Here is a 15,443-nt window from a genome sequence, read left to right as displayed (position 1 = left end):
AGGGGCGCAGGCGGCACCCCCCTGGGAGCCGGAACGGGTAGGGGCGCAGGCGGCACCCCCCTGGGAGCCGGAACGGGTAGGGGCGCAGGCGGCACCCCCCTGGGAGCTGGGACGGGTCGGGGTGCAGGCGGCACCCCCCTGGGAGCTGGGACGGGTCGGAGTGCGTCCGGGACCACCATTGGGCGTGGTTGTGGTGCGTCCAGGACCACCACTGAGCGTGGCTGTGGTCTGCCGGGACCACCACTGAGCGTGGTTGTGGTGCGTCCGGGACCACCACTGAACGTGGCTGTGGCGCGTCCGGGACCACCACTGAACGTGGCTGTGGCGCGTCCGGGACCACCACTGAACGTGGCTGTGGGGGACGGCGGGGACGACGGCGACGTCGACCCCCCCTCATGGCGAGACGGCTCCCAGTGTAGTCCGGGCGGCCCCCACTCCAGGGAGATGAGGAAAACTGGGCCTGATCAAAGATCCAAAAGGTTCTAGTCCTTTCCGCTTCCTGGCAGTAGGCCTCAAGAAAAAAGCATGTCCCGCTCCGCTGGGTCCAGAAAAATGGGTTGGTCCATTATGTCATGGTGCAGGGTGGCTCAAGAGCCGGTTGGACCCAGATGCAGAGGCGGAGGCATGAGGATATGAGTCTAGAGGGTTTAATGACCAACAAACAAAAAGCGCTGCAGAGCAGGATGACAAAAACCAAACAAAACTCACTGTGGCGAGGAACATGAAACGAGACAGCATGACATGAACACCAAGACAAGGTTAATGGACCAACACAGGAGGAAGGCAGAGACAAGACTTATATACAGACAGGGCAGACAAGACACAGGTGGACACGATCAGGGCTGATGGGGACCAAAGGAAGTAAAACACAAGAAAACAGACAAGACAGGAGACTTTCAAAATAAAACAGGAAACAGAAACTAGACAGAACAAGGACCAAAAACAAGACCACAAATACAAATCATGACACTTATACCCGTCCTGCCAGTAAGTAAGAGCCCTGACATTCGTAGCCCAATAGTAGTGCTGAAAATTAGGGAGGCCGAGGCCCCCTTTCAACTTGGGCTTGCATAAATGGGTTTTGGAAATTCTGTGGGCTTTACAACCCCAGATAAAAGGCAAAATTATACTGTCTAATGATTAAAAAAAAATCTTATTTAGAAAAACAGGTAAATTTTGAGAGAGGTATAAAAATTGTGGAAGAGAAACAATTTTAATAGCGTTTATGCAACCCATCATGGATATAGGCAGACCTCCATTTTTCAATGTCCATTTTTTTTTCTCTGCTAATTGTAAAAAATTAAATTTGAGTATAAGATTGGGTTTTCTTGGCAAAAACACCAAGATATTTTAATGTGTCTGTAATTTTAAAAGGTAAATTGTACAAGAAGTCAGGGTTGAGGTCAGCACCCAAAGTTATAAATTCACTTTTCTGAAAATTAATTGTATAGCCAGAGATATCCCCAAAAGACTTAACTAAATCTAGAAGTGCAGGGACTGATTGCTCAGGGTTGGACAGGAAAAGGACCACATCGTCTGCATATAAGGAGATGTGATGATTCGTGTTTCCCAGTCTGACGGGTTCAATGAGGGGATTGTCTCTAATTGCTATGGCAAGGGGTTCAATAGCCAATGCAAAAAGTAATGGGCTTAAGGGACAGCCTTGACGTGTTTCTCTATGTAAATGGAAGGGTGCTGACTTTTCTTGGTTTGTGAGAACTGAAGAGGAGGGGTCTGCATATAATAAAGTCACCCAGGATATAAACTGATCGCCCAGCCCAAACCTCTCCAGAACAGCAGCCATTTAAGCCCACTCCACCTGATCAAAAGCTTTTTCCGCATCTAAACAAAGTGCAGCCACCTTAGAGCTCCCCCAATGCTTATGGTACATAATGTTCATCAGTCTTCTGACATTAAAAAAGGAAAATCTTTTGGGAATAAACCCAGTTTGGTCTGGGTGAAAAATTGAATCAATGTGCTTTTTTAATCTGTTGGCCAGTATTTTTGTGAAGATCTTCCCATCCACATTAAGCAGAGCTATAGGACGGTAGGAGGAAGTTTCTGTCTCGTCTTTGCCGTCTTTTAACATCAGGGAAATATTGGCTTCATATAATGTTTGTGGTAATTTCCTGTAATCAGTGGAATGTTTAATCATTCTTAGTAGCAGAGGGGCTATCTTAGCTGAATATTTCTTATAAAATTCAATGCCAAAACCATCAGGGCCTGCTGCTTTACCGTTAGGGAGTGATTTAATAGCATCCAGAATTTCCTGAATGGTAATTTCGGAATTTAAGAAATTTTGAGTTGAATCATCCAACCTGGGAAGATTCAACTTATTTAGCCACGAAGAGATGTCACCCTTGGATTTTGATAAATAAAGCTCTTCATAGTATTCTTTAAATCTATCATTAATAGCTTTAGGATTAATTTGAATCTCGCCAGATTTTGAACGTATTTTATGTATAGCCCTACTGGCCTGTAAACCACGTAGCTGCCTAGAAAGAAGTTTATGTGGTTTATCGCCAAATTCAAAATGTTTTTGTTTGACCCTAATAAGTTTCTCACTTACTTTATTTGATAGGATAGAACTGTGCTCATATTTTAATTTAAGGATTTCTTGAAATATGGAGGGACAGGAGCTGGCCTTGTGAGCTTCTTCTAAGCGCGCTAAATCACTTTCAATTTCTGTAAGGCTATTCTACGTTCTTATCTCAAAGACGATTCAAAAGAAATAATGTGCCCACGTAATACAGCTTTAAAAGTTTCCCATAGTACTGAATCTGTCACATCCTGTTTGTCGTTAGTTTCTAGAAAATCTGAGATTTTAGAAGTCATAAAATGGGAAAAAGAGGAGTCAGATAAAAGGAGTGGAGAAAAACGCCAGAAATATGTTTGTCTAGTGTGGGACAGATCCAAAATGAGAGAGGTTGGAGCGTGGTCTGAGATTAACATGTTATGATAATTTGAGGAGACCACATTGGAAATTAGTTTAGAGTCCAGCAGAAAATAGTCTATTCTGGAATAAGATTTGTGCACCTGTGAAAAGTATGAATAGTCCCTTCCTGACGGGTTGCATAATCTCCAGATGTCAACAACATCGGTTGAGCACATCATAGAGTTTATAACATTAGAAGAAGTAGAAACTTGGGATGTATGGGTTGATCTGTCCAAATGTGCATCAAGTACACAGTTAAGTCACCACCTGCTTTCACATGAGTTTCAGAGAAATTGGGTATTAAATTAAATATTTGTCGAAAAAAGGAGGGGCTGTCAAAATTGGGACCATAAACATTCAGAAGTGAGACATGATAAGAGTAAATGTAGCCAGTCACCAGAAGAAAAAGACCACTAGGGTCCCTTATGGTGGAAAGATGTTTGAAGGGAATAGTCCTTCTAATCAGAATAGCCACTCCTCTGGCATTACTAGAAAATGTAGATTGGTAAATCTGGTTAGCCCAGCTGCATCTGAGCATTTTTTCTTTTTCTGGTTTGATGTGTGTTTCCTGCAGAAAAACAATATCAGCAGCTAGAGATTTTAAGTGGGAAAACACTTTGGCTCGTTTGAGCACATGTCCCAATCCACGCACGGTCCAGCTTATGAATTTATTGCCACTTTTATGCGAGGATGAATTAGGGTACATTCCAAGAAAGAAAAATAGCAGTGCGTAGATAGATTGCCCTTGTGTAACATTTAGTAACCGAACAGGTAACATTAAAACAGAAAAAATAACAATATTACCCCCCACCCACCATCCCACTTTCCCAAACAAAGTGAGAATATACACCCCACATACTCACGTAGTGCTTGCAGGAACATGCAGAGCGACTAATATAACTTTTGAGAGACCCCCACCCCCTCTAGAATGAGTCTCCAAGTTACATTACAAAGAGAGAAAAAAAAGAATTTGAACGAAAGATTGAGTTATGCAGAGTCAGCCTTCTTTCAATGAGTCAGCAAACACCTCTGCTTCATGTAGTGAAGAGAACACCTAGATGGCAAACCCATGCCAGACCCGTAGTCTCGCAGGGTAGACAAATCCGCTCCGCGCTCCGTTGTCATGGAGACGTTTACGCACGTCAGCGAAAGCCCGGCGCTGTTTCACCACCTCAGCCGGGTAACCCGGAAAAATGTGGATGGATTTATCCTTATAGCGAAGAGGGAATTGCTGACGGGCAAGTTGTAGAATCTTTTCCTTTATGTGAAGATGGCGAATTTGCACCAGAATCGCGCACGGGCGGCCATCCGCCGCAGGGACGCGGGCGCCCACACGGAAAGCATGATCCACTTCCACTGGCCCGCTGAGGTTATCCGCGCCCAGGAGTTCAGGTAGAAATTTGGAAACAAATTCCGCTGCGCGCCCGTTTTCGATCTTTTCCACCAGGCCAACGATTCTGATATTATGTCGTCTGGAGCGAGCTTCCAGCTCTTGTATTTTCTGATGGAGAGTCTCATTCTCTGAGTGAAGCACGCACGGTGAGCGTTTTCTCAGCCAGTGAAAGGCGATGGTCATGATCAGAGCTAGCCTCTTCAACCTCTTGTATCCGAGCCCCGAGATTCGCAAGAGATGCTTGGGTTGCAGCAAATGACGCCTCGAGCTTGTTAAATCGTTCATTCATTGTCTTATTATGCTCCGAATTGCTGAAAGGACGTCTGCAGGCTCTGGGTCTGGGCAGTCCGGTCCGCTAGCTGAGTCAGAGGCTAGCTCGGCGTGGTCGGATAGCTCAGGCGGATTAGCCTCCACTCCTGGAGGTTTTAATGGCTTCTTCCATTTTTCGTTTTTAGGTTTTGTCATTTTAACAAAGAAAGTAGTCAAACAGCCTAGTAGTTGTGACGTATGCGAGTTGTTTGTTATCGCGAGACACACACTAGGAGGCGGTGTTGTACATGTGACTGAAGTGCATGGTGAATGGCGAGTCTGTGATAATTAAAGCCTGTTCAAACATTGGAGGTCGTCCTGACTCATCAATATTACATGGTGTCAGAAGAAAAGAATTCGGAAAGAAGAGGAAATGGCGCAGTTTCAACCACCACCGAATCTAAGTTTGCAAGGAAATTTGGCGGAAAACTGGAGAAACTGGAGTCAGCGTTTTGAGCTCTTCTGTACCGCCAGCGGCATCGCGGAAAAGTCCGAGAAGGTGCAATGTGCAACTTTTCTTCACGTCGCGGGAGATGAAGCGGTAAAAGTATACAATACTTTTGAATTTGGAGACGACGAGAAATACAAAATTGAAGTGCTGAAAAAGAAGTTTAAGGACTATTGTGAACCTATAAAAAACTTAACTTACATACGGCACATGTTCTTCACAAGAGCGCAGAAACAGGAAGAAACCATTGATGCATATGTCACAGATTTAAGAAACAAAGCCAAGGACTGTGAATTCAAAGATTTACATGATTCCCTGGTATGTGACAGAATTGTGTGTGGCATTACGAATGACCAAGTGAGAGGCAGATTACTCAGAGAGGCAGATCTGACACTTGAAAAGGCCATTAATATTTGCCGTGCCAGTGAAATAACGACCAGCAAGGTGAAAGCTCTCACTGAAGAGGCAGAAGTGAGTAGACTGACATTCAAACCTGTGAAAGCAGAGCTGAAAGAAATAAACTGCAATAGATGTGGACTCAAGCATGCAGTTAAAAAATGTCCTGCATTTGGACAATCATGCAATTTGTGCAAGAAAAAGAATCATTTTGCTAAAATGTGCAGATCACAAGTCCAAAGGAAGCAGCAAGGAAAGAGAGTGCATACAGTGGAGCAGAGAGAAAGTGACAATGACATGTTTCTGGGAGCAGTAAACACAGAGGAAAAAGTCATTTCTGTGATGGATTCTGGAGATACAAACACTGAGATTTGGACAGAAAACTTCAAGATCAACAAAAAACAGGTGACATGTAAGCTGGACACAGGAGCAGATTGTAACGTCATGTCTGTGAAAACTCTCACTGCACTTGAAGCTGCAGGTTCACTGAAAGCAAGTAAAACAAAACTAGTTCCCTGTTTTGGTCACAAGGTGGCAGCAATAGGCAAGAAACAACTGATCTGTGAGTACAAAGGAAAAAAGCACAAGATTGAGTTTGAAATCACTCAGGAAGATGTGAGCACTATAGTTGGAGGAACTACATGCTTAAAAATAGGCTTAGTTCAGAGAGTATATGCAGTTGGAAAAGAACAAGACATTCTCAAAGACTATAATGATTTGTTTGATGGTCTTGGTTGTTTGCCAGGTCAGCATCACATCCAAATAGACCCCTCAGTCTCACCAGTCGTACACGCACCCAGAAGGATTCCTGTAGCCCTGAGAGACAGAGTAGTTAAAGAACTACAGAGAATGGAAAACATGGGAGTTATTATAAGACAGACAGAGGCAACAGAGTGGGTTAACAGCATGGTGACTGTAGTTACACCCAAGAAAATTCGGATATGCATGGATCCAAAAGACTTGAACAGAGCAATAAAACGAGAACATTATCCATTGCTCACTGTGGAAGAAGTTGTGTCTCGTATGCCAAAAGCCAAATACTTCTCTGTGTTAGACGCTAACCAAGGATTTTGGCAGATCAAGCTGGATGATGAAAGCTCAAGGCTCTGTACATTTAACACACCCATCGGTCGTTACAGGTTTCTACGGCTACCTTTCGGCATCTCATCAGCACCTGAAGTGTTCCAGAGAGCGGTAGCACAAATGATTGAGGATCTGGATGGTGTTGTAAACATCATAGACGATTTGCTAGTATGGGGCGACTCGAAAGAGGAACACGATGACAGACTGAGAAAGCTGCTGGACAGAGCAAGACAATACAACCTGAAACTGAACAGAAACAAATGTTTCATCAGAACTAATGAAATCAAATATATTGGACACACACTCACAGATAAAGGACTGAAACCAGATGAAGAAAAAGTAAGAGCAGTGACGCAGCTACCCCCACCTCAGGACAAACAAGAACTACAGAGGTTTTTAGGAATGGTCCAGTACTTGGCCAAATTCATACCAAACCTGTCAGACATCAGTGCACCATTGAGACAGCTGCTTGACGGAGACATAGAGTGGCACTGGGAAGAAGCACAGAAAAAGAACTTTGAAAATCTTAAACAGCTCGTCACCAAGGCTCCAACTCTGAGGTTTTATGATGTCAACAAGCCAGTGACACTCTCGGTTGATGCAAGTTCACAAGGCTTGGGAGCAGTTTTACTGCAACATGGACTACCTGTAGCCTATGGGTCACGAGCACTAACAGATTGTCAGCAAAGATATGCTCAGATAGAAAAAGAGCTGCTAGCAATTGTGTATGGCTGTGAGAAGTTTCACCAGTACGTTTATGGAAAAGACATTCAGGTTGAAAGTGATCACAAGCCACTGGAGAGCATCTTTAAGAAATCTCTGCACCAAGCACCCATGAGATTACAGAGAATGCTCCTGAGATTGCAAAGATACAGCCTAAAAGTGACATACAAACTCGGCAAAGAACTCCATATTGCAGACACACTGAGCAGAGCATTCTTAAGAGAGAAAGAGGAAGATTTGATGGGAAAAGAGCTGGAGGTAAACACGATTACACCTCAACTGCCAATGTCAGAGGAAAAGCTGAATAAGTTTAAAAAAGCTACAGCAGAAGATCCAGAACTACAACATCTAAAAGAGAGAGTTCAGAGAGGATGGCCAAAAGAGCGGCATGCTGTTCACAAAGACATTCAGCCATATTGGACATTCAAGGAAGAGATCACATACACAGCTGGACTGATGTTCAAGGGATCAAAGCTCATAGTACCACAAAGGTTGAGACAAGAAATGCTTGAAAAAATTCACGAATCACACTTGGGAATAGTCAAGTGCAAAGAAAGAGCCAGAGACATTTTATATTGGCCAAACATGTCCAAACACATTGAAGAGACAGTGTCAAAGTGTGCAGTCTGTAACGAGAACAAGAACAGTAATCCAAGAGAACCATTACTATCACACCCAGTACCAGACAGACCATGGGAGAAAGTAGGCACAGACTTATTTCACTACAAAGGAGCAGAGTTTGTGTTATGTGTGGACTACTTTTCCAAATTTCCAGAGATCATGAAACTGAAAGACACTACCAGTCACAGTGTCATAGTGGCTCTAAAATCAATATTTGCCAGGCACGGGATACCTGATGTTGTGATTTCAGATAATGGACCTCAGTATGACAGTGCTGAGTTCAAGGACTTTGATGAAAGCTGGGAATTCAGGCATGTCACATCTAGTCCCACACATGCCCAGTCCAATGGTCAGTCAGAACGAACAGTACAAACAATCAAAAATCTGCTCAAGAAATCAGAAAATGGAAAAGGAGATCCCTATATTTCACTCCTGGAGTTTCGCAATACACCACTGGAAAGTGTAGGCTTATCCCCGGCGCAGTTGCTAATGGGACGAAGACTCAAAGGAAAGTTACCAACTTCCACTTCTCTACTCACTCCAAAGGGATCAGTTCAAGCACAGAAACACCTAAGAGGAAGACAGGAGAAGCAAAAGCTTTACTTCGACAGACAGACAAGAAATCTTCCAGACTTGCATTCGGGAGAGAATGTAAGGATGCAGAGAGGAACAACATGGCACCCTGCAGTGGTTCTCCACAAGCATGAGCAACCACGTTCATTTGTGGTTCGTACACCTGATGGAAGACTTTACAGAAGAAACAGGAAACATCTGAGGAGAACGGAGGAGAAAACCTTTCCACCAGCAGAGGGACAGAGTATGAATGAGGAAAACAACAACAATGATGAGAGTCAACATACTGAGCAACCCAATGACAATGAACAGACTGTCGATGCTCATGACAATGAGACTCCTAACCAATCTATCTTTTATAGAACCAGATCTGGCAGACAAGTGAGATTACCTGCTAGATACAGAGAGTAAATTTCAGTTACTTAGCATTCTAAGGAAATGTTGTTATGGGTTGGGATGTTATATTTTTTATTATAATACAAATGTTTTATTTGTTTCATTACTTGTTAAAAAGGGGGATGTGACGTATGCGAGTTGTTTGTTATCGCGAGACACACACTAGGAGGCGGTGTTGTACATGTGACTGAAGTGCATGGTGAATGGCGAGTCTGTGATAATTAAAGCCTGTTCAAACATTGGAGGTCGTCCTGACTCATCAATATTACAGTAGTCAAAAAAAATCTGTAAATTGCAAGAATGTTCTGAGAGTGGAGAGCTCGGTGAAAACACGTCTACTCCATAGGCGTTCCCATTCGCACCCACCGGTATGTTTTTTTTAACCAGCCCTGTTACTACTACTGGTGCCGTGTTACTGCTGTGTCACAGGCACTGTTTGGAAAGAAAAGCTCAGGTATTTTATTAAAACTTTGAAAACTCTTTCTATGTACCGTCTTTCTTTGTAAATATCATGTGTTGAACCTTTCCTGCGATTACTTTTTTCTTTCTTTCCTCTACGCTGAAGGCGGATCTTCCTTCGGTTGTTCACTTCCCCGTTTGAACCCTCAGAGCCTCCAGAGTGGGTTAATAAAGAATCATTCATCTTCTTCTGGGGGAAACATTCATTTGTTACAGTTCTCCTTCACTCTGTATATCAAACATAAACACGCATCCCCAACACACTTTTGCTGCACTTGCTCCCTCCTCTTTCTTACACACATGCGCGGTTTCAGCACATACACATCCTCATTCTAAAACACATGTTTCAATGTGTGCACATGCGGCATATGTATGTAGAAAATCGTTTATCCTTTAAAAATGTAATGGGTGTGGCTTATAATCAGGTCTGCTCTATAGTCAAGAAATTAGAGCATGTCCTTCACTTGTGTCGCCTCAATTGGATTTGATATCATGATGGTCCGATCGTGAACAGTTCTTGCCAACAGAGGCATGTCTTTTATCCGTTTTATTATCTTGTCTTTATCCGATAAGTCGTCAGAAAGTTTATTTGCAACATCAAGCATGAAAGATTTGGCAAACTCCCCATCTGTAAATGGCTTTCCATTCCTCACAATTGCCAAAGCAGCAGCAAAACTAGCCGAATTCCAGTCACCTTGTTGGGCCCAAACAGCTGCTGGCTAGCTTCCTTTCTGCTGTCCCCTGCAGGATACTTCGACACAAAAGCAGCATGACATGTGTCAAGGTGTCGTTTATTATTTGACCATTTCATTGATGCAATTTTATCATTGCACATGAGGCACACTGCAGAACCTGCTCTCTCCACAAAGGCAAATTCCTCTGTCCAATGCTGCTGAAAAGTACGATACGCCTCATCTTTTTTTCTTTTAGCCTTTAGCCTCAAAAGGGCTTCTAAAGTTGGTTAGCTAACAATGCGAGTTCACAATAAGCCGTTGAGCAGACCCTTTTGTGCATAGCCACATCGCCCGCTATTTATGACATAAAATACGACAACCCCACTTGAACAGTGTTTCTGCCTCATCTGCGTTGTCTATGGCAGTGTTTTTCAACCAGTGTGCCGCGGCACACTAGTGTGCCGTGGGAGATGGTCAAGTGTGCCGTGGGAAATTGCCCTCATTAACTGATCTAAAAACATTTTTCATCTCCAGGAAATCAGCTCTTTGTTCATCCAAACAGGTCCTGATAAAACACTGAGTAGTTAGGAATATAAAAGATCTTAAAATTACTTTTTCTTTGGGTTTATTTAATTCTATTAAAGACATTTTGATAAGAAGGACTGTACCGCGATTTACCTGCAGCTATGACAGTTTGCGGAAACGTCCTACCCCTTTAACTGTCTCCGCCAATCATTCTTGAAGGTTTAATCAAATGTCATCAGTCTGACCAATCAGAAGTGCCTAAAGTCTTCACTTCCTTGTTCTAAATTCTGCTGATAAAGTCGCTCAGTTCTAACAAAAAGACCAGCTAAAGCTCGTCTTTAGCGGTTTAGCTTTCCACAGAGTCCGGTGACAGACCGTGGAACAAGTGAACAAAACAACGAAGCTCAGAGATGCGAGTCTTTCTGCAATTTTTCGACAGTTTTCACACTACATCTCCCATGATGCATTGGCTTAAAGGGTCAGTGTCCCAGCGCACAACGAGTTGTCCTTGTGAAACGTCTTAAAACCACAACAAACAAACAGTTTCTAAATTTTCTAATTTAACTTTCATTTCATCTCTTAGAAAAAAACAGCCGCAACTTCCTGCTTTTCCGGCCACAATTATCACAAAAATGCACGTGAGATTGCGGGCGGTGGGGGGGGGCTGTCGATCAATACAAACCATGAATTTCTGCTTTTTTTTTTTTTTTTTTTTGGATGCTGGTGTGCCGCGGGATTTTTGTCAAGGTTAAAGTGTGCCGTGGCTCAAAAAAGGTTGAAAAACACTGATCTATGGGATTGATGAATAAATAGACACCATGACATGTACGGTACAGACCAAAATTCTCATTCAAATGAATGAGAAGGTGTGTCCAAACTTTTGGTCTTTATTGTATTTTTGCCACTTTCACACTGAAATTACTGTGAACCGGCTTTCTAGTTGCCGGTGACAGTCGCCGATTCGCGCATATGCAGAGGAGTCTGATGAAACATTTTAGGTCTGCGAGCCAGATGTGGCTCACAAGCCATGGGTTACCAACCCCTGGTCTATAACCTGGACTCGGCTGCAAGCGTCCAACAGACTGTTTACAAAGAGAAAACCAGGCTCCGCCCCATCTCTGATCTTTATCTTCACTAGGGGGTGGAGTCTGCTCACCTGTGTACCTGCACTTCATGAAGAGACTTATGGATGCGAGGACTTTGGGCAGCTTCCCCGCCTTTAGTTAAAAAGCAAAGGTTAATAAAATCTTTAAAGCCCCTCCCACTCTGCTGTGCTTCATCCTTTGATTATAGGCGCCGCCCCTCCGCCGCAGAACTTTTCTCATAGACACAAATTTGGAGAATTTTCTTCAAATGTCTTAATGTTTGTTTCTTTCGCTGGTCGCTCCGCTTCACGTCCTCTAATCGTGGCCGGGCTCCTTTATGACCCCCCTGGGTCACAAACAGATGGATGATATACAGAAGACTGCTGTAGAAAAAGGATCAGTTTCCTTGTGGTGATGCAAAGAAAGCGAATAACGTTTTAGAAGATCTGCTTTTAACATGGATTACTGAGAATATATGGAAAAATCCAAGAAAGAGAAGAAGATTGTTGATACAGAGACTGATGCTTCTAAAAGAAAAGACACGTTCACTAATCAAACATAATACAACGTTCTTATCATTTGAATAAATCCTGAAATGTTCATCTGGTGTTGTTTTCTGCATTTTGTGACCGAATTTCTTTACAAAATGAACCCATTAGCCCTCACAGTTCTGTCTGTGATGGAATAAGAGCTGGGGCTACTAAAGGCAGACATACGGTATTTACATCCATCTCTGCAAAAGTTGGGATATTGTTTGTATTCGTGGGGGAAACACAGACACGCTGCAGAGGCCGGCTCTGAGATGACATCTTGGAATGGGCGGCACCCACAAGGAGCGAAAGGCGGTGCATCGGGGAATAGAGCCCTTTTACTTACAAGCAGGAAAAGAGTTCACGATAATAACTCAAATTTCATAAACAATCTGTTATTTAGTGTGCCAAATGTGATATATGATCATATAGGTGGATATAATTTGGTTTGAAAGGGTTAAGAAAAGGATGGTTATAGGCCCTTTTAACATTGTTTTTGTCCTCCACAGTTTTCAAAGTCCATGGTGCAGAGCGTGTACAGAGACTACATCAACAATTTCACCAAAGCCATGGCGCTCATCAAGAAGGCCTGCGTGTCCAGACCTGCCTTCCTGGACTTCCTGAAGGTGCACGCAGGTTTACACCTTCCTGTTCAAACCCACTTCCCCACCCCCCCTTTGAAGAAGCTGTTAGTACTTTCCAGAGCTGGAGAGCAGAGCTTTGCTTTCAAAAGTCTGACCACATTCATGTACATAAAGAGATATATATAGCTATATTCACATATATAGATATGTTAAAAACAAGTTCACGTTTTTATTTTAAGCACTTTTTATACTTGTTAAGCGGCATTTCTCCACTGAGGTTCTGTAAGCACTAAACAAAAAAAACATTAACATGTGAGGATCAGAGGAGACAGACTTTCTACCAGAGGAAATGCAGATGTTTCTTCAGCAGAGCTGAAACATCAGGACATCAGGGGCCTGGTTCTTCATGTTCCTGCTGCAGATGACCTCCTCTCTCATCATGCATTTCCTCTAAAGTCTTTTATCCCAAATATTTTGTTTTTTGTTTTTGTTGTTTGGGAATTTTGAGATTTAGGTGGTTTTTGGGAACACGGGTGTCAACAGTTTGGAAAAAGGGGAATTTTAATTGAACTTACTGTACTTTAATGCATAAAAGTGTTCCATATTTTGTTCATATAAATGAAAAAAAAACTAAAACTTTTATAAATAATTATACTACATCAGGGGTCTCAAACTCCATATACATGGGGGCCACTGAAGGGTCTAGCTGAGGGAGGGCCACAACTTCAACGCACACACGCAACTTGTGAGTGCCTGAGAGCCAGTAAATTTGTATGGAACATATATTATACTATTAACTGTACTCTATTATTAACTGTTTTCTGTACAAAGGTTACTCATAAAATTCTCATTCAATAAAATAAAATATGTAAATAAAAAAATCAATAAGTAAATAAATCAGTAATACATTTCTGTTCATTTAGTCTTCTATATCTACTGTTTTCTCATTTAAACGTCCTTATTAACACAGTTCAGTTAACACTGTTGAATTATAACTATTAAAACCAAAAGAAGACTCCAATTCTACAGTTCTGTAAATCCATCAATGGTTCTTCTGAACACGGTTCTCTTGTCTTCTTCTTACTGATGGACACTTGGCAGCACTTCCTCCCAAACAGCTGAGACCCTCAGTGTGGATGAAGATTATTGTCTGTAAATCTGGACTGGACTTGGATTTATTGAAATTGAAGGTGGAGACGTCAGAGAGGATGTGCTCCCAGTTTAGAGTCTGTGTTGAATGTTTTTTTTTAAAGTTTACTTTTTAAACCACAAATCAGTAAAGGAGAAACAAAATTCAGAAACCATTTTTGGATTTTCTTTCTTATGAATTTTGCACATTTAAACCATGGTCACAAGTTATTGTAGAGCAGCCGGTCAGCCACTCCTATATTTTCATAGTTGAATTCAAACTTTGGTTCATAAAAGAACAGGTGCCGTTCACTGGATATCAGAACAATCGTTACAGATATTGTGATCAAAGGAAGGCTCAAAAGCGGATTGAATTTCATGTTGGTGACACCAAATAAGTGCAGCCAAGATGCACAATAAGCGTGTTTGAGATCACCCAGGTGGACGAAACGCTGTGCAGATCACCTAGTGTGTGACGGAAGTTTCTGTTTTTGCTCCAACATCACCTGTCAATCATCACAAAAATATCACCAGAAAGGGGCGGGAGCAAGGCGCCAACCTACGCGAACACAGCTGGAAATTTAATACTGCACTGACTGCAAGCTGCCATTTGACTACAAAACATTGCATTATGGGAAACGTGTCCGACGGTTTTTGTAGTTGAGTGATCAATTAAAATAATTTAAAATACGAATTGATTAAAAAAAGGCTACATCCATTACAAAACATTCAAATAAATATAAAATATATAATAATACAGATCGTACTGAGGGGGAGAGGCACATTAAAACTAAATTAAATGTTAAGGACAACTCCAACTTCCTGTTCTCCTTCAGTCTCGCTGCAGCTCCACCTTCACCCCCACCCCACAGTCTGGTCTCGCGAACGATCCAGACGAGGCGCTGGTCATCTCTATCGTTGCATTTTCCTTACTTTAAGTGTGTCGTATTTACTGTTAAAGCCCCGTTAGCTGTCACGCATGTAGGTGTGGGACATTTATTCTCCTCAGCGATCCATCTCTCGTGGGAGTGGTATGCTGCAATGAGTGACAGTCGGGCACGAGAACCGTTTGGTTGGGGTTGATGATACGCCGCCGCGCGCCTAACTGTAACCTTAACCTTAACCTTCCTCCAGGTCCGTGCGGCCCAGAAAAAACTTCAGCACTGACTGCATGTATTTAGAAAATTACGAGCGAATGAATACGTTCTTAAAAGGAAAGTAAGGAACTCCTTAATGTGTTCTGGGGAGGGGGCTGTCAGGTTTCCTGCCTTAAATGTTTCCCTGCTTAAAAAAAAAAAATGTTTCCCTGCTTTTCAAGCTCGGTCAGTGTCACGCCCCCAAGAGTCATATGCCCCACTGTGATTGGTTGCTCTGTCAGCTCCGCGCAGAACACTGAAAAAGTGTCATTCATACAACATTAAACTTTCATATTAAGGCGGGGGCCACAAAATATCATCTTGGGGGCCGCAAATAGCCTGTGGGCCGCGAGTTTGAGACCCCTGTACTAGATAAATAAAGTAATGACAGTAGATCACATGTGGAAATTCAATTTGAGATAAATACACATTTGACATTCTTGTT

At 42.6% G+C, this 15,443-nt stretch overlaps 1 protein-coding gene across 2 annotated transcripts in view; it reads left to right on the top strand.

Moving 5' to 3' along the window:
• Window positions 1-15,443, top strand: part of LOC101172373 (rho guanine nucleotide exchange factor 10-like protein) — a 59,051-nt gene that overhangs the window by 32,833 nt on the left and 10,775 nt on the right. For both annotated transcript variants that reach the window (XM_078950034.1, XM_023957076.2), the window contains one exon: window positions 12,660-12,776. In XM_078950034.1, the coding sequence (XP_078806160.1) occupies window positions 12,660-12,776 (117 nt within the window). The remainder of the gene's footprint in view (window positions 1-12,659; window positions 12,777-15,443) is intronic.

This window comes from Oryzias latipes, chromosome 7 (genome assembly GCF_053564925.1).
Source record: "Oryzias latipes strain Hd-rR chromosome 7, Olatipes_Hd-rR_3.1".
In the NCBI taxonomy this organism is placed as follows: Eukaryota; Metazoa; Chordata; class Actinopteri; order Beloniformes; family Adrianichthyidae; genus Oryzias; species Oryzias latipes.
This window is presented reverse-complemented; position numbering and strand designations above follow the sequence as displayed.